This window comes from Mesoplodon mirus (assembly GCF_964341445.2).
Source record: "Mesoplodon mirus genome assembly, chromosome: 2".
Taxonomy (NCBI): domain Eukaryota; kingdom Metazoa; phylum Chordata; class Mammalia; order Artiodactyla; family Ziphiidae; genus Mesoplodon; species Mesoplodon mirus.
The window spans coordinates 195,743,513-195,763,551 of record NC_138977.1 but is presented as its reverse complement, the minus strand read 5'-3'; the positions used below and the strand labels follow the sequence as shown (position 1 = coordinate 195,763,551).

General features: G+C 40.9%; 1 protein-coding gene across 4 annotated transcripts in view; it reads left to right on the top strand.

The window, feature by feature from the left end:
* The window catches only part of CPEB3 (cytoplasmic polyadenylation element binding protein 3), a 180,217-nt gene that overhangs the window by 18,726 nt on the left and 141,452 nt on the right, over positions 1-20,039 (top strand). For 2 of the 4 annotated variants that reach the window (XM_082630114.1, XM_082630112.1), the window contains exons 1-2: positions 7,731-7,814; positions 10,684-11,711. In XM_082630114.1, coding sequence (XP_082486240.1) covers positions 10,695-11,711 — 1,017 coding nt within the window. In that variant the 5' untranslated portion in view covers positions 7,731-7,814; positions 10,684-10,694. Of the gene's footprint in view, positions 1-7,730; positions 7,815-10,358; positions 10,450-10,683; positions 11,712-20,039 lie in introns of those variants that run through there. The other 2 variants (XM_082630113.1, XM_082630111.1) reach the window with 2 other exon arrangements.

Genomic DNA, 20,039 nt, shown 5'->3' with positions numbered 1-20,039 from the left:
ATAATTATACCGGAAAAGGTAAATAGAAATGCAAAGCTATAAATGTGTGGTACAGATAGATGCTGTTTTTAGGAATTGGTGTTTGAAGTAGGCCCTGAAGAAAGGTGAGATTAGGATAAGTAGAGAGGATGAGGTGGGTATGCCATATGGGATCGGTAACATTAGCAAGGTTCAGGACCACAAGTAGATCAACTTGCCTGGAGAAGTGGGGCCAATGCCATCTGAGAATATGGGTTGGGATTAGAAGGAGAGAACCCTAAATACTAGGGTAAATGTTTGCTCTTGTGCCATAGAGAACGATGAGTGACACGGTAAAACTTGAACATGGAAATGTCCAGCAGGCAGTTGGAATGCTCTTGGGAAAATGCTCAGAGCTGTAGCTAAAACTTTGGGGATGGAAGTTGAAATTGTGGAAGCTGGTGATACTTCTAAGGCAGCTCCTTGAGAGGTGCCTATTGATTCCAATTTAATGAGGGCAACCTGTGAACAGCATTTAAAGTGAAATGGTGAAACTGTCAGGAGATTTGAAGAACAACTTAAAACATTAACTAGGTAGGATTTGCTTCTCTGAAGTCTTTGCTTCCTAGGGGGAAGCTGTATTTAGTGACCAAGAGACCGAGAAGAAACTTCAGAAGTGAAGAACCAGGGCTTCCCTGGTGGCGCAGTGGTTGAGAGTCCACCTGCCGATGCAGGGGGCGCGGGTTCGTGCCCCGGTCCGGGAGGATCCCGCGTGCCGCGGAGCGGCTGGGCCCATGAGCCGTGGCGGCTGGGCCCGTGAGCCGTGGCCGCTGGGCCTGCGCGTCCGGAGCCTGTGCTCTGCAGCGGGAGAGGCCGCAACAGTGAGAGGCCCACGTACCGCAAAAAAAAAAAAAAAAAAAAAAAAAGTGAAGAACCAGGAGAGCAGTGTCTTCAAAGACAATGGAGTACTGTCGTGTTAGTTTTCTCCTGATCTGTAACAAATTACCATAAGCTTAATGGCTTAAAAAAAAAAACCCACTCATTTACTAACTTACAGTTCTGTAGTCAGCATGACTGTGGGTTCTCTGTTTAGGGTGTCCAATCCACTTTCAGGTTCATTCTTATTGTTGGCAGAATTGCCTTTTTAGGACTAAGGTTCCTGTTTTCCTTCTAGCTTGGAATCTTGGAGGGCCATCTTAGAATTCTGCCTAATGCAAGTGTTTTATGAAGGATAAATGGCAAATAAAATAAGAATTGAAAAGGTGTCAGTTGGTCATTGGTGATTTGAATAAGATCAGTAGCAAGAGCAATTTCGGCAGGATTGTAGGAGCAGAAGCCAGATGCGGTAAGTTTGTGGAGTCAACTGGAAGTGAGAAAGAAGTAAAGCTTGGATTTAGCTGTTTCTTTCAAATGGCCAGGCTGGAATGGGAAGGAGAAAGTTGGACATAACTAACTAATGAACTAGGTCTCAAGGAAACTAGATGGAATGAACTCTAGACTATAGATGGAGGGATTAGTGTGGACTTGCAGGGGAACTCAGCTTCCTCTGAGGTAGGAGGTAAAGCAAGTATGGGTGGGGATGCAGAAAAGTTTGTAAAGAGAGGCTGGGCAGCTGAGAAATTGAGGAAATTACTGCCTAATATCCTGTTTTCTCTTAGAGGTTAGAGACAAGGTCAGTAAAAAAGCAGGTGAAGTTTTGGAATTTCTACTTTGTGGCTAGGAGGTTTTTCATAAAATTGCTGAATGAAATCAAAACTAATGGACAGAGGGCAAGAAACATAAAGAACCCCAGGTGCTCTTCAGAGTGCCCACCAAACCATACCTGACTCACCTGGCTCCCCTTTTGCTCCCTTTCTTTTGTTCCCTTCTCAAACAGTCTGATCTAGAATTGCTTAACAGGTCCTTTTACTCAGAGGAGGTGGATTTCCTGCTAGTAAATTACCTTAGGCTTTAAGATCTTAAAAGCTTTCTAGATTACTTAGGGGATATCTAATTTACCATAGTTGACCATAATGATTTTTCCTTCCTTAGGCTGTGAGGTCTTTGAAGTCAAGGGATTTAGGCTTTTTTTCATCTTTGCACTTAGTGCCTCTAATACAAGCCTGGCACATAGGGACTCCCCAGTTTATTTCTCCAGCTTAGATGACCCAGACTTAAGGCTCCCCTCCCTATTTGGCCAGATTGTGCTATTTTTTCCTCTTTACTTTAGAGAAGATAGTTAACCTTTACAAATACATGTATATGTTTTATAAATTTAAAGAAAGTATAACAAAAATGTAGAAAAGTTCAAAAATCATGTGGTCCATTTTCTGAATTTTTAAAGTAAATACACTTGTGTAACAGTGTCCAGTTCAAGAAACAGAGTAGGGACTTTCCTGGTGGTCCAGTGGTTAAGACTCTGTGCTCCCAATGCAGGGGGCCCGGGTTCGATCCTTGATCGGGGAACTAGATCCCGCGTGCCACAACTGAGAACCTTCATGCCACAATTTAAGACCCAGTGCAGCCAAATTAAAAATAAGAAAAAAAAAAAAGTGTATCACCAGGATCTCTGCAGCCCCCCCCCCCCTTTTTAACATCTTTATTGGAGTATAATTGCTTTACAATAGTGTGTTAGTTTCTGCTTTATAACAAAGTGAATCAGCTATACATATACATATATCCCCATATCTCCCTCTTGCGTCTCCCTCCAACCCTCCCTATCCCACCCCTCTAGGTGGACACAGAGCACCAAGCTTATCTCCCTGTGCTGTGTGGCTGCTTCTGACTGGCTATCTGTTTTACATTTGGTAGTGTATATATGTCCATGCCACTCTCTTACTTCGTCCCAGCTTCCCCTTCCCCTTCCCCATGTCCTCAAGCCCATTCTCTACATCTGTGTCTTTATTCCTGTCCCCTGCAGCCCCCTTTTATATCCCCTATCAATCATTATTGCTCTGCAGAAGTTACCAGCATGCTGCCTTCTAGCCCCATAAATTAGTTTTATTAGAACTTTATATAAATTGAATCATATAGTATATATTCTTAGGTGTCAGGCTTCTTTCACTCAGCATTGTATTCATGCAGTTCATCTAGGTTGTTTTATAGAGTTGGCGTCTATTCATTATCTTTGCCTTATGATATTCCATTATATGACTCTATCACAGATTTACTTATTCAATCTATTGTAGATGGATATTTGCGTTGTTTCCAAGTTTGGGCTATTATCAATAATGTTGTTTTGAACATGTCTTTTGGTGAACATATGTTTGCATCTTTATTGGGTATATATCTAGATGCAGTATTGCTGGGTCATAAGGTGTGTGAATGTTTGCTTTAAAAGATCCTACTAAATAGTTTTGCAATGTGGTTGTATAGTTATACTAAATTATACTTCCATCAGCAGTGTTTGAGAATGAATTGCCCCACATCCTTGTGAATGTGCGGTATTGTCTGCCTTTTCCAATTTTAGCCATTCTGGTTGTATTTTGTATTTCTTTGAATATTAGTGATGTAGAGCACCTTTTCATGTGCTTTTTGGTCATTTGAATATCTTTTGTTAGAGTCTCTTGCCCATTTTTCTTTGGGATGTTCACTGTTATTAACTTGTAAGAGTCCTTTATATATTTGAATTTCAAGTCTTTTGTTGAAAAAATATATATATATAGCATATATTTCTCCCATTCTGTGATTTTTCACTCTGACTTTTGGTAAACAGATGTTCTTAATTTAGTTTAGTTTATTAAATTTTTCCTTTATAGTTATTGCTTTTGTGACCTGTTGAAGAAATTGTTGCCTGCTCTAATGTCATGAAAATATTCTTTTAAAGGCTTTATTGTTTACCTTTTACATTTAGACTCACAATCCATCCGGAATTGATTTTTGTGTATGGTGGAATAAGGGTGAAGGTCTCTTTTTTGCCGTATGGATATTCAGTTGACTCCAATATCCTTTATTGAAAAGACCATCCTTTCACTACTGCAATGTTACTGCTTTCATAAATCTGGTCACCATGTTACAGGAAGGGGGACCCCTTCCAGAGCCTGAAAGTGGGCTCTTGTCTAACGCTCAGAAATGAATTGTTCAAGGAAACACATGCGCTGACAAAGCAAGACACTTTATTGGAAAGGGGAACCCAGGCGGAGAGCAGCAGGGTAAATCAGGCAGCCTAGGAGAACTGCTCTGCCACGTGGCTCGCAGTCTTAGGTTTTATGGTAATGGGGTTAGTTTCTGGGTTGTCTCTGGCCAATCATCTCTGGCCCACAGTTTGACTCAGGGCCCTTCCTGGTGGTGCGTGCATCTCAGCCAAGATGGATTCCGGCTTGAAGGAGTCGGAGGTGGGTCGTCTCCTCCCTCTTTTGGCCCCTCCCGAATTCTCCCGGTTAGTTTTCAGAGGCAGCACCATGTTCCTTATTGGGACCTCTTGTTGTGAGACAACTCAGGCAAGCGGTTATCATCGTGCCTGGCCAAGGTGGGTGGTTTCGGTCCACAGTTCCTTAACAACTATACATATGTGGATCTGTGTCTGGACTTTTTGGTCCATTTGTCTATTTGCTTATCCTGTGCCAATAACCACACAATCTAATTATTATAGCTTTATAATAGGTCTTGATATCTGGTGGTGTAAGTCCCTCTAGGTTTATTTATTTTTTGCCACCTAGAGTGTGTTGGCATCCTTGCCCTTTGCATACAAATGTAAATTTAATTCAACAGATATTTCCTGAATACATATTTATTATGTGCTAGGCACAGTGATAGATGTTGGGAATATAGCTGTCAATAAAGATAGGCCTGGTCCTTTCCTTTTAGTTGGGAAAGCCATTGAAATGAAGTGAGATGAGAAGAGGGCCTAGGACAGAGCCCTGAGGAACTCAATATTTAAAGTCAGTTAGCAAAGAAGACAGAGAGAGAGCGTGTGTGTGCACATGTGGGCAAGAGGGTAAAACCCCAAATGTAAGAAAACCAAGAAAGGACAACATGAAGGAAGCCAAGGGAAGAAGGTATATCTAGAAAGTGTGGTCAGTTATGTCAATGTTGCTGCAAGGTCAAGCAAGATAAGACTAACAAAACATCCTTTGGACTTAGCTCTGAATGGCTATTGTGAACTTAATGAAGCAGTTTTTGTGGAGGGGTAGGGTGTGTGTCTTTATTAGATTGTAAACTCTTAGATGGGAGCAAAGTTCCTTGTTTGCTTAGTGCTTAATGAATGTTATTTCATGATGATAATCCAGTGATCTGCATACTGCTGAGCATCATAAAGGTCCAAAATTGTGCTCTATTTTATAACACTTCCCATTCTTGCAGCTGATGAAAAAGTAATTGCTCTTGTAAATGGAGGATAATTTAATACTTACTCAAACCTTGGCTGTTTTATTTATTTTTATTTTTATTTTTTAAATGAACTTTATTTATTTATTTTGGCCGCTCTGCACAGTGTGTGGGATCTTAGTTCCCTGACCAGGGATCGAACCCTTGCCCCTGCAGTGGAAGCACTGAGTCCCAACCACTGGGCTGCCAGGGAAGTCCCAAACCTTGGCTGTTTTAGATAATCAAAAACTATGCTTCATCCATCCATTCATTTATCCATTTATTCACTTATCAGCAAGGGTACATGGAGCAACCACCAACTACCCGGGACTCATAATCATTGTGCTGGAGATGTAAGCAGGGAAAGAAAGGAAAGAAGGAAGTCTAGAAAAATGTATTTGACTCATGTATATCTCAATGAATTAATTTTGCAAGTGCAATCTCTATTTTTACAGCCTTCCATGACTATTCAAAAGGGGTCTATTGTTAAGCTTTGTGACCTAAAGACAAAATTTCAGAAAATGCTTCCTTTTTGGTTAAATAAAAAACAAGATTTCAGTAGAGAAGTTCTTTGTCTTTGTTAGGGGTCCTCCTATAATTTATTGTTTGCTTGGTATTTACTTACACCTTGGTATATATGTATGAGTCGTTTTCTTTTAAATTTGAGTGCTCATTTTAGGAACGGAAGAGCGGAGATAGTTCATTTTCAAATACAATAAAATTATGTTAAGTATGGGCTGTGCTAATTATTTATTGTCATTTATCAAAGGGTCAGAGGTCAAAGTTTATTTTTCTTCATTGTGAGAATTATTAGTAGACCTGCACTTGGGGTCAGGTGGATTGATAAATGCCCAGGTAAACCATTTTCAAGCACACCTGCGTAACTTAAGAATTTCTACTTTACCAATAAAGTCTTGACATATTAATTTCAAATAATTTAAAAAAACTATTTCTTAAAACAAGTCTTTATAAGGGTTTTATGAGGGGAACTTTTTTTTTTTGACTTAATTGCAGTACTTGAAAATGTAGAAGTTTGGTAGGTTAGGGAAGTATTCAGGAATAAGATTAGCCATGAGTTGATCTTTACAGACTCTGTAACGTTGGCAGAGGTAAAGCTTTCTTTAGGAAGGTAGAGGAAGAAAAAGAAAAGGGGGGGAATATATGCTAAGTTCACAGTAGGAATAAGAAGATAATTTATTTAGTTCTTTTAAAAAGAGCTTTTGGCAGATTCATTCAAAATGATTTTTTCCTCTTAAATTAGTTTTGTTTTTTTCCTTAGAAATAACTAGAAACAAAGACTAGTAACTGCTGCGAAGTGGTAGTCTCTGGTCATACTACTTTAGTTGTAATTGGTGAAGAGGGGAAATAGAGAAATAAGACAGTTTTAAATGGTGCTTAACATTTTTAGTTCCAAGTCCAATCAGCAGAATCATCAACTGACATTTACTCTGAACCTCTTGGGTGAATGGCACTGAACCAAATCCCACAAGAAATAATATCTTCTGCCTATGTGAGCAAACTGGTAATTGAACTATTGCTCTCAGAAGCTATAGATAATACCAGTTGATAAGATGTTATGAGATTCCAGCCTTGGAGTTATGAGGTTAAGATAGGAAAAATGTACACCGGAAAAATAAATTTTAGATAGAAACTGTATCTACTTTCTGTCTTGAATAAAGAAGTCACTGCCCTATACAGTGAAACTCTAAACATGTCAAATATTTTTTTAATGTTTAACCAAACACTATTTTAGCTTAAAAGGGTTGAATTTTATTTGATTGATCATTGTATGAATAATGCAAGGTAAACTTTCATTTTGACAAGTAAAATAAGGAGGTGAGTTGATTTCTAGCATATGAAGTAGAATCTTGAAGTAAGTGATTTGTGCCTTCATTTCAAATACAAAGAAATCTTGGTGGATAGATAAGATGTCAAAAATTTGTGACTGAAACCTATTTTTAACCTGACCTCCAAGGTTTATATCGTATTTAATATTGAGGTACTTTTCATTTTATAATATTAAGCATGTGTCTTTTAAGTATGGTCAGATTTTAAGTATCTTTCCCTAGTAGTCCGCCTCCTCCCTTCCTTATTCCTCCCCACCCCATCTCTTTTGCTGTGGTAGGGTTCCTATTGCTGGCTACCCAGTCATTACCATTCTAATACCATTTAAGGTAGCTCCGCTGGGTTTCTTTATTTTGAGTCCTAGAATCCAGTTTCTCTTTTAACCTGGCCTCCTAAATCAGTTGACAAACTGGTTTATTTTCCCCCGTGTTCATCTTAACAACTCGTGATTTAGATTGGTTAGGAAGATACAATGTAATCGGCACAACCTCCTTCCCGTGGAATCAGTATTTTGGAGGCTTCCTCCTTTCCTAGCGGAACATTCTCCAGTCGGGCAGCGGACCTAGCTAAGGACTTCAGCCCCCACAGTTCCCTGTGTGCGCATGCCCTCTCTTCTTACAGTTGTCAAAGTGCTCTTGCCAGAGCGGTCACATAATCAACCTGAAAGAAGAAAATAAATACTGTACACTTTTTAATTTTATCGATCCTTAAAAACTGGACCCTCAAAGGTAACTGCTGCTAAGAATTTGTTACTTGAGATTGGGTGATTGCATGTAGAGGAAGATCTATTGTGTGTGGGGTGGGGGGAGGGGAAGGAGGTATCTATTTCTCGGACTCTGCTGTAAATAAGAAAAAAGAAAAAAAACCCCAACAAACAAAAAACCCACCCAAAGGAACAGACTGTACAAGCAGTTACTGACATTGCATATTAACTTTGTAAATGTTATTTTCATCTATTGCTTATCTTTTGTTTAAAAGGGTCTTATTTATTTATTAAAGATGGGTCTTGACCTTGACAGAGTGAATTTATGCAGGCAGTGAAATTTATGTCTTTAAGAAATGCTGAAAAGAGAAATGGGTGTTCCTGGTATGATAAATTTTTTTAAATTTAATAAATATATTAATATTACTTATAGCCTTAAAATATTCTGAGTCTAGCTTACTTTTTGGCTTTTTTGCTATAGTACAGCATTAATTTTTCCACCACAGATATATAGTTTAAACTGAAGGCATTAACAGCATTGATACAAGCATTGGAAAAGCTGAGTGATATTAAAATTATAATCAAATGCATATTTCGGCCATGATAATATGGCTGTTGTAAAGACAATTCTAGCTCACTGGAAGAGACTCAGATCCCAGATTATAATGGTTTACTGCAGCACTGCTTAAACCAAGTATGAAAATGTCTCTTTCTGTGTCCATTTCCTTTGGCAGCAATAGAACTTTGTGCTGTTGTGAATCCAAGCTCTGCTTGCCTCTTTGTCATATTTTACAATACTGATCAAAGCCATTATTTTAGACGAAGGGAGCTAAGGAACACAAAGTCAATCTTAAGTAGGTTTTATTGGTAGTAGCTGGCAATTTGTGATGTGTATTATATTGGGTTGGGTTTTTTGGGGGTGGGGGTCAGGGAGGGAGGAGTAGAAAGGAGAATAAGGTGGCTGTGAAGCTTTTCCTCGAGCCCACTATTTTGTCTATGTATTAAACTTTGAAATGAAAGATTAACCATTTTAAAGATACTCTTTAATAAAACAGTAGAACTACTTTTAATCCCATTTCTTAGTCTGACATATTTTGCTTAATAGTTGAGAGGGGAAGCATAGACATTTTCCAACACATTTATCTTACAACATTTATTATCGTGAGAATGTCCAAAGACAGAACTTCTGTGTGTATTTGAATGCCCTTTACAAGTGTCCTGAGAAAGATGCTTTTCCAAGTATCTGAGTTAATTAACTGCATTAAACATATTAATAACTTTGTTGCAATTATACTGAATCATCATCTAAAAATAATTGTATATTTGGTCATATGCTCCTTGAACACTTCAAAATACTTGTTTTCAGGGTCTTAGCACTGTAATATTCATATATTTAAAACAATTAATGTGCTCTAAGGGACAAGCTAACTCAGTGATAACTATGTGTATGGAAATCTCCTGGTTTTGAGAGATGACTATTTTCATCCTTGAATGATAAAACATGCTGTATGGCAGAGGTGAATATAGCCCTTCTGTGCGAAATGGAAAATACCATACTCTCCTTATATGGCTAAATGAAGCAGTGATGGCAATGCACTATAATTACAATGTATGAGAATTGGGGACTTTGTACTATGCTATTTTTAACACGTTAGCTAGCATTTGGTAATTCAGGGTCTTCAAACCATAATCTTTCACTGCTAATACTAGTGATAAGAGAATGGATTCTAAATTTGCCAAAGCCTTGTGACCAAGGCAGTAGCAGGAGGATTCAAAAATGAAAAATCTCGCAACCCCAGAATTATCTTGACTTTCTACTTAAATCTCAGAGGGATTTTTTAAAAGCCCCGCCCCCACCCCATCGCATAGTCACAGTCCCCCGCCCCCTCCCTCCGTCCCTCCCTCCTCCCTCCCTCCGCGTCTCTCTCTCTCTCTCTCTCTCTCTCTCTCTCTCTCTCTCTCTCTCTGACCTTAAATCCAACCAGAACATTTCTTCACTCTGCGGAGAAATTCTCAGGCTCCTGTTGAGACCTGAACCACTGAGATGCCAAAAAAATCTCTTGTGAGGCAGAATTGGAGACGAGAAAATTGGAGAATAAGCAGAAAAACCCTAATCCTTAGAGTAACAAGAAGCAAGCACTTGAAAATGTTTCAGTAGATTTTTACCTCTTTAAAAACAATGTGTTTTTTTTTGTTGTTGTTGTTTGTTTTAATGTCTCCTAACAAAATGGAGTAGCTGCAGCTCCTGGGAGGCCAGAGAATGATTGTGCAGCTGAGTCCTCCTCCTAACAAATGCCAAGGATTTCCTCCCTCGTGGTTCGCTGCTGCTAAATGAAACAATTATCGAGGCAAGAAGGCAGTTTGCTAATCAAGGGGGATAAGACTTCTGTTTCTCTAAAGTGCCGGAGCGGGGGGTAGAAAGGGTCGTGTGCGGTGTCTTTTTAACCTTGCTGAAGGACGCAGCAGTATTTATTGACGTATGCAAATAGCTAGGGGAGGGTGGTGCTTGGGAAAAAACAGGAACCAGAATCGGTTTCTCATTGCAGGGTGAACGCTCTGAGTTCCGGTGAAGGGAAAAGAGACGTGGCGAAATTGCCGTCTTTCTGTCTTATAAGCACATCTCTCACTAATACAGAAAAGGAACCTAGACATCAGAAAGGGTGAAGACGCTCTCAGAGTATTTTTAGAGACCTTGCATGAGCTCCCCACCCGCCCCCCGCCCCCCCCGCTCCCCCAGCCCGACCTGTTCTTCTAAATGGGAGATTATGGATTTGCATTGCAATTGGCTAATAGCGGTGGCACTGGATTTTCGCAAGTAAAACACCCGCCCGCTTCAGCAAGGGGCATTAACGAACACATTGACAATAACGCGTCTCTCTTTTTTCCCGTTTCAGCTGCGCAAACCATGCAGGATGATTTACTGATGGACAAAAGCAAAACCCAGCCCCAGACCCAGCAGCAGCGGCAGCAGCAGCAGCAGCAGCAGCAGCAGCAGCCCCAGCCCGAGCCCGGCACAGCCGAAGCCCCGTCCACGCCCCTGTCCTCAGAGACCCCCAAGCCGGAGGACAGCAGCGCAGTGCCGGCCCTCAGCCCCGCCGCGGCCCCGCCGGCCCCCAACGGCCCCGACAAGATGCAGATGGAATCGCCGCTCCTGCCGGGCTTGGGTTTCCACCAGCCCCCTCAGCAGCCGCCGCCGCCGCAGGAGCCCGCGGCGCCGGGCGCGTCGCTGTCGCCGTCCTTCGGCAGCACCTGGTCCACGGGCACCACGAACGCGGTAGAGGACAGCTTCTTCCAGGGGATCACGCCAGTCAATGGGACCATGCTCTTCCAGAACTTCCCTCACCACGTCAACCCGGTCTTCGGAGGCACCTTCTCCCCGCAGCTCAGCCTGGCGCAGACCCAGCACCACCAGCAGCCGCCGCCGCCCGCACCGCAGCCCGCGCAGCCCGCGCAGCCCCAGCAGGCGCAGCCCTCGCAGCAGCGCCGGTCGCCCGCCAGCCCCAGCCAGGCGCCCTATGCGCAGAGGGGCGCCGCCGCGGCGTACGGTCACCAGCCCATCATGACCAGCAAGCCGTCCTCGTCCTCGGCTGCCGCGGCCGCTGCGGCCGCCGCGGCCGCCGCCTCGTCCGCGTCGTCCAGCTGGAACACGCACCAGAGCGTGAACGCGGCCTGGAGCGCGCCGTCCAACCCGTGGGGCGGCCTGCAGGCGGGCCGGGACCCTCGCCGGGCGGTCGGCGTGGGCGTGGGCGTGGGCGTCGGGGTACCTTCACCGCTCAACCCCATCTCGCCGCTCAAAAAGCCCTTCTCCAGCAACGTGATCGCGCCGCCCAAGTTCCCCCGCGCGGCCCCGCTCACCTCCAAGTCCTGGATGGAGGATAACGCTTTCCGGACGGACAATGGTAACAATCTGTTGCCATTTCAGGTAATGCTCCAGTGCACCTGCACGCGCCTTTCTTCTCTGCTCCCTTTGCCTTGTTTTCCCTACCATTTAATAGGCCGTTGATTTTTGTTCTTTAAAAAAGGCAGCGATGTCCAACTGCCCTGCCCTTTTCCAAAGCCTTCAGTTCACTGGGGCTGTTCCACGACCGGGGACAAGGGTGGGAGAACACTGTGACTGCTGGAGGAATCGTATATATGCACCCTGACAAGATAGAAAAGAGCCTTTTTCTTTTAGCTTAGTTTTTCCTTCCTCGTGCTTGTGCCTCTTCTTTTGATCTTCTTCGACAAGAAAAGCTGCAAGTGTATGGCAGGGTGCCTACATAGTCCCAGGATGAGTAGGCTGAGATTCCTGTCGTTTTAAGTAGCTACACATTTCACGTTATGCAATCCCGGGCTCAGGATGCCTCCTGAAAGCCGTCCACTCCCAAACCACTCTGGCCCCACTCTTAAAGGGGTTAACAGCCCTTGAGTGTTGCTATTTCAGACAGTTGCATACGCTCAATTAAACTAATGTGAACACATGTGTTTATGTCTCGCGAAGGTGCTGGCATCTTTAATAGCAATCAGCATATTGCCCCTGCCGGGAAAATTATGAGTGTGAGATTCCAATAAACACTGGAACTCTATCAGGGACCAGGATGGAAGAGTGGGAATTCTAGGGGTAACCCTTCCTATGTTACCTAGAAAAAGGACTTAGAAATTGTTTTTTCCAGAGGAAAGAGACAATAGGACGCGACCTTCAGAGCCATATTGCAATGGAGACTATTTGCTAGCTAGCGCTGAAATATTTAAAGCTGCAGTGTCCTTCAGTTGGGTTATTTAAGAAGACAATGCAGATCAATTACACCATCTGAAACTGGGCAAAGTGAAAGTCTTGCAACTTTAATGAAAAATGAGCCTTGTGTCTTGGTGTTAAATGCCAATGAAAAACCCAGGAAGTGCCCCAGACAAAAAGGTTGAATGGAGTGTCCTTATTCTGTTCTCGCTTTCTCATCCAGTGTATGGCCACATCGGTTGGCAGTGTCCTGGACATCTTGAGTTCGAAAGGGGTGGTGAGGGGGAGCGTTCACTGGAGGGCTTTGTTCTCAGGTAAACATTCACCCTTCACTTACAAATTGATTTGGCTATACACTTCCAGGCTCAGTTAAAAAAGAAGGAAGGAGAGAGGAGGGCTTTGGATAAGACCCAGTTTGGATCTTTGGATCCAAGGAAATGAAACAGAAATCCTTTGAGCATTGATGAAAAATGGCAGAACCGACATTTGACAGAGTTAGTTTAAAGCATCAAGTGCAATTGGAGGCTTCATTTTATTGCTCTTTATATTTCAGATGTGATGTTTGGCATGGCTCCCATCCATGAAGGAGGAGATAGGGTTATTAAGAAGCACATGATTCTCTAAACTAGAGCAAGGATTTTTAACCTCAACAGTTCAAGGGGGTCCCTGAAACTCATAAATTATGTGTATGAGGGTTTTTAATGAAATAATCTTAACACATTTTTACAGGGGCCCTTCAGGAATGGAAGAGTTTAATATTAAGGTATATTTCTCCCCATTATTCTAAAGTTTGTTTTAATAAAATGAAGAGACTGCACGCCGGGATTAGATCCCTACAGAAAAGGAGGACTCTGCTTTCTGGAATTTCTTTGTGTGTGTGTGTGTGTGTATGTGTGTGTGGCGGGGGGCGCTGGACAGGGAGGCTGCATTTGGTAGGAGAGCCCCTCTTTTTCTAATAGTCCGTCTTATTATTCTCATGATCTCTACCCAAATCCATTCTTAGAGGATAACCTAAAATCTAACAGGGAGGTTTTGGGCCTGGAAACTGATAGTGTAGGCATCAACTGTCTTTTTCTAAGAGTAGAATCTGAATACAACTAGCTTTTGATTATCTCCAGAAATGGGAACTGGGGAGAGATTAAATCCATAAAATTTCCCCCAAACTGATATTGACAAGCAATGTGGGGATTGCCAGTTGTTTCTCAGCAAACCATTTACCAGCCATGCTAATGAGAGCCAGATGGACTGGATTGAGTTTGGAGTCTTGTTTTTTCATCCCTGGTAGTGCTATTGAGTAGGGAAAGATGGCCAAAAGATTTGTAGGAGGAGAGATTTAATTGAAAATTGAGCTTTATAAATTTGGCCTCAGGAAGAATTACATGGACTTTATGTCTCATTTCTTTTTCTTACTTAAAATGGAGCTTCAGGATTTTGAAGCAATATTAGAACCAGAGTAGGAATAACCTGGCTGTGTTTTGGCTTGGAAAATTATCAGACTTGGTTTGTGTTGATAAGCATATTAAGTTTAAAAAACCAAAAACAACTTGAGTCTTGTGTGCAGAATTTTACATGTTTATATATTTATTTAAATCATTTTTCTACAAAAGAGAAAACTTAAGTAGCTTCTAATGACTTTTTTAAAAATTATTTTGACAAATAAGATTTTTTTCTTTAAATCTAGGACTGTATTTCACAGAATACCAACTTAATTTTTTTATTTCAGATTCTTTGAGCTAAAAGGGGCTTTCAACAGTAGTAGTGATGTACTCTAATGTATCATAATATTAAAAAAAAATCCATTACCCACCCCCAGCAGTGCTGCTTCACTCTCTTTTGCCAACCCACACAATAGAATTTTTGGAGCTTTATTTCTGTGGTTTATATTGTGAAAGCAATAGCTGTATTTGAATGTGATTTTTCAAACTGCACGTGCTTTCTTATGCCCTTCCCTTAATTCTAACAAAGTTGATTGGTTTCTCTGGGTTGGGGTGGCTGCTTCCTTAGGGATTACTTGTATCTAAAAGCCAGCTCATTTCTGTAAATAAGGAAAGTGAGGTCCTAAGAGAAAATGGCATAACTTAGGTAATAGCTCTTTGGCTAGTTTTGTTGATGTGTGTCCTCAACTTCCTTGTAGCTCTAGTGCTGTCAGGTAGACTTCATTTATGTCAGGTTCTCTTTGGGCTCCATTCAAAGGGACTTACTTATGGAACTGTCTCATGAGATTCTCTGTCTGGCTCTTAGTGATGTACCATCCACCAACTCAAAAGCAGTGAGGAGGCTTCCCTGGTGGCACAGTGGTTAAGAATCCGCCTGCCAGTGCAGGGGCCACGGGTTCGAGCCCTGGTCCGGGATCCCACATGCCGCGGAGCAGCTAAGCCCGTGAGCCACAACTACTGAGCCCGTGCCCCACAACTACTGAAGCCTGCGTGCCTAGAGACCATGCTCCACAACAAGAGAAGCTGCCGCAATGAGAAGCCTGTGCACCGCAACGAAGAGTAGACCCCGCTCGCCGCAACTAGAGAAAGCCCGCGCAGCAACGAAGACCCAAGACAGCCAAAAATAAATAAATTTATATTAAAAAAAATTTTTAAAAATCAGTGAGGTACCCCACCTGGGGTATTATACATATGCTTCATTCTCTATTTGTATAAGACAGAGAAGCTTAGGTTTGTAAAAGGACTAGAACAGAGGTATTTTCTATATGTAGTGAATTTCGGTTTAAATAGTGTTGTTGTCCAGAGAAGTTTAGAAGGGACTTTTGAGAGCACCTATTCCACTACTCTGCTTATTTTCCAGAAGAGGAAATCAAAGTCCAAATATGTAAAATGACTTGCTCAAGTTCAGGTGGGTAGTTTCTATCAGAAGCAGACTTTGGAGGCAGATTGCCTAGGTTCACATCTCAACGCTGTCAGTTCCTGGGTTTGTAATCTTGTGAAAATTATGTGTGTATGTTGACCCTCAATTTTGTCATCTGTAAAATGGGAATAATAATAATTACTTGCTTCATAGGAGTTCAGATAAGAAACTGCATGTAAAGTGCTTAGCCCAGTACTTGGCCCATAGTAAAGTACCATATAAATGTTGAGTTATGATTATTGTTATTATAATGGTGGCCAGAGGCTCTGAGTGATCTTCTCTTAGTATGGATTACTGCTTTTTCATCCCACGCAATCTGAAAACCCCCAAACTTCTATGTAATGTTATTTAGTCTTTTTTTTTTCTGTCTGAAGGTACCCCCTGGTTACTGTAACAACGTGATAATCCACCATTTACCTATGACCTGGGCCCTTTGCTAAGCACTTCACATGTAGTTTCTTATTGGAACTCCTTTAAGGTAGAGGACTATTATTACCCTCATTATCCTGACAAAGAAATTGAGGGTTAGTGCATTTACATTATTTCCTCATCATCACACAGCCAGTAACTGGCAGAGTTGGGATTTGAACCCAGGAGATCTGCCTCCAGAGCCAGTGAACATCAGTTAACAGTGCAGTGTAGAAGCAGGAGACTGGGCGGCATCTATACTTGACCTTATGATATACCCTGGAGATTGTGTTGTTAAAATATATTTTATTGAGAGGAACAGAGGAAGAAAAATATAGTGCCCATACATATACTAGATTCAACAGTAGTCAATATACTCCCCTATTTATTTATTTACTTATCTATGTATTTTTGAATTTGTATTTTTGGAAAAAAATTCAAATTATGTTCTGCTTTCTCTCTGCATTTCTGCCTTTATCCCGCCCCTCTTTTCCTACCCCAAATTGAAAGCCACTGTATAGATTTTATATTTTCTGGCATAAGTCTGCTTAAATGTAATTTAGTGTTGATTGTGCTGGTGGCTTATCTATAACAGAGAAAGAAATTCCTTACATGAATTCATGGGAATATAAATTATTTTGAAAAATAAATATGCCTATTCATAATAAATTTTGAAGAAACATCAGTGTTTTCAACCAGCCTAGGCTCCTTCTTTTGGAACCATCTTTTCAGGAAGTAATATAAATTGTCTAGTTTATGCTTGCTTTTGAATAAGGATACTATGACCTAGATTTAAAACTAGAGACTCTTCTGTAGTTGATTTCTTAACTACTGCTCCAATGCAAAACCACTTAAAGTCCACCCAACTCTACAAACTGTTTCAGAACTTATTGTAGCGTGGTTAATATGTATGCCAGCAAAGCCACATTATCTATATTCTATTTAAAAGAGATATTGATTAGGAAATATTAGAAAGTTTTCTATGCTACTGAAAACATTTATCTAATATAATCTGTTTACTTTAAAATTGCATGTTGAAAAGTACTTAGCTTTAAACTCTTCATGACCTTGCAGCAAGTTGATATAAAAATATGCTCTCAGAAATGTAATGTGTTTAGATATCCTCTAAGACACAAATTTCTGCTTAAATAGCTTTCTCCACTGGTTGGCCTATTTTGCTATCTTTCAAGGGCTGCACAAAGTGTAATGCTCATCCATTTGGAAGGTGTCATTGCTCAGGTGGTTTTTGGAGTGTTTTGATTTGCAAGTGTCAAAAGATTATGGCTTTGTTACTACAATATGAAAAATCTGATGCAGCCATGTGGATTTTACTGAGGAAAGGAATGGAGGGGAGTATAGAGTAGTGGACAGCCCATGAAGCTTGGAACGAGGAAGACACTGGTTGAAGCCTCAGCTCTGTCACTGGTGATTGGAGTCAAGTCATTTAGTCCATGTTTCTTTTTCCAAGAAGTCTGCAAAAATGGAGAGAGAGAGAGCCTATCTTCTGGGTTTGCTTTGAGAATGCATACAAAATGTTCAAAAAATTAGATACTGTTATGACTCTTAAATGCCTGCCTAACCACCAGTAATTAGAGACAGTTCGAGTTTAATAGAGGAAATATTTGTTGATAGCTAGTAGTCCAGGATTAAGTGCTAGTTGATGACATCTGGAAGTGGAGAAGGCCTAGAAAGATGTGTCCAGCAGGGATGGAAGAGCAATGAAAGGCTCCTTGTATGTTATGGTGACTGCCTGTCCTAGAATGCCAGTCATAGTGCTCTGAAAGTTAGGGAGTATAGAGTTAGTCACAAGGATGGTGTATGTTTGTAACTACCTGCTTCTGCCATGGCTGACTCACCAATGCAAATGTGAGATTTTGGTAGTTCTGGAGCTCCAAAGGCTCTGATTTGAAGTTCCTTATCACCACTTCCCTGAAGACCATGCCTGACTCTCTGTAGAGGCCAGCATGGTTGTCAGAGATAGAATTCAGTATAGAGGCCCAAGTCTGGATCTTGAGAGTTGAGGAATATAATATAGCCACAGCTTCAAAGGTGCTTTCCTGGGGAGATGGCTGTGCTTGTAGTAGTAGCCAGCCTTAACAAGGAATTTTCTGCAACTGGTCCTTATACCTTGTACATGGCTTGTTCTCTGGGGGTTCTGTTATGCTTCAGTTCTTTTACATTTAGTTTTCATATCCTTCAGTGTTCATTACAGGTGCTAGGCATGTAAACTTAATGTGAAACCATTGTAATATTTTGACTTCACTTGATGTGGAAAAGTACTAGTGAATTAAAATAATACAATAAATTAGCATCTTAGAATCAACACCACTTTTCTTTCCCCAGAAGCACTATTATATAATTCTCAAAAATAATGACTATATGATATGAATCCTTGTTGGCAGTCTTCAGAGGAGAGGAACAGAAATGGGTACCAAACAGCCTTTATATCATTTGAAGTGATCATAGAATAAATGTACACAGAGGGAAGGAAACTTTGTGTACTGATATTGTGTGGTTAAGACTGTTGTACAGCCAAATATCTTCATTCTTCAAGTGTTCAAACTTATTTCAAAGGCAAGATCAAATTCAAGAGAGAAAATGTAACTCCCTATCTTTAGTAATTCAGTTCAACGAATTAAATGGCCAGTGCCACCAACTGAACCAGTGTCTAGAAGTTCATGAGCACTTGACACTTAGTAGGTGCTCATTACATGAATGACTAAACATTTAAATACAAGTTGCTATAGTTTTGTCCTTTCTATAATACAGTATATTTAACATTTTCAAGACAGATTCTCCACTATAGCATTTCTTTACAAGATGTTCACAGAATATGGAAACATAGGTGAATGTACAGAATGTTATAAATGACATCTTCAATTTGTAAGAATAGAAAATATCTGGCTTTTCAGACTTTATGGACAGCCCATAGTTTCTAGGCTGTGACTCTGTTTGTACTTTGGTATGCTAAGAAGTAAGCAGCGTTCTTCCTTTGACATTAGAGATTTTGGCAACCAGTAGATGGGAACATTAACTTGTATCCTATGAGTTAAATTTTTCTTTACCTCTTCACTGTTGATCATCTCGTTCTTGTGGAGTTAACTTACCCTGTCATGGTGGTCTCTTTTATTCCTGTCTTCCCAAATCAAGTTATTAATACTGGAAGTGATCAGAATGAGGGTCAGAATAATTCTGACAATAATACTTAGAAATATTAAGGTGACAATGCTTTGGTCTAAGAGGTTGACAAAGAGTAGGTTATAGTAGGCCCATTCAGCTAGTCATTGGTTTGAAGATTGTGAGATTGGAAAGCAGAGATGTAAAGGGCAAAAGACTTTCTATCTTAAATATATGGTAGAGTTTGGGGACTAGCTAGGGATTTAAATACTTCAGAGGAAACATTTTAGTGATCTGACACTCTAACCCCCTACTCAAAGTCCAGGAGACCCAGTTCTTAGGTTTCAGAGAGGCAGCAATTAAAAAGGACAAGAAGTGAATGTGCCCAGAAGCACCTCTCTTTTGCAATCTGCCGTGGAAAATTTCCTTTCCTCTTTTGGACTAGAGAAATATAAACTAGATATGCAGGGGATTAAAAATAGTGAAGACCAGTGAGGTTTATGAATAAAGATTGTAGGGAAAGGCTGAGAGACAGTTTTTGGAGCATGAATCTTTTTTTTTTTATGTGTTTGCATTTGACTTTATGGGTAAGCTAGTGAACTTTTTGCCACGTTGTTTAAAGTGGTTGTAATCAATAGTAGAATCCTGAGTTCAGATACACAGTTAAGAAGGATAGCCTAAGCGGTATTTTTGTTAAGCACATATCTATTACAGGATTCCCTGATCAAAGGGGTAGGATTTACATTAAGTATCTTTTGGCATCGTCATTCGCAGTCATAATCCATGTAGTCCAGCTTTTGGGTGTTGTATTATTTTTGATGTATTCTCCAAATAGATTCAGCTAACAAATACATGGGACTCTGCATGTCAAGCACTGGCCTCACCCTTTGCACATAAATTATCTTATTTAATCCTTACACGTTCTTGTGAATTAGGAATTATCATCCTACTTGAGACTCAGAGAATAATATCACCTGACTAGTAAGGTGACAGGAGGAATGGAAATATAGGTCTTTAGACTCGTTGTCCAGTTCTCTCATTTTATTATACCCGCTTGCCTCTTATCAGTTACCACCTTTCAGTGTGTCTTTGATGTTACACTCTTTCCCCAGATCTTCCCTGATTCCCCTCATCCCACATTGTCTTTATAGCACT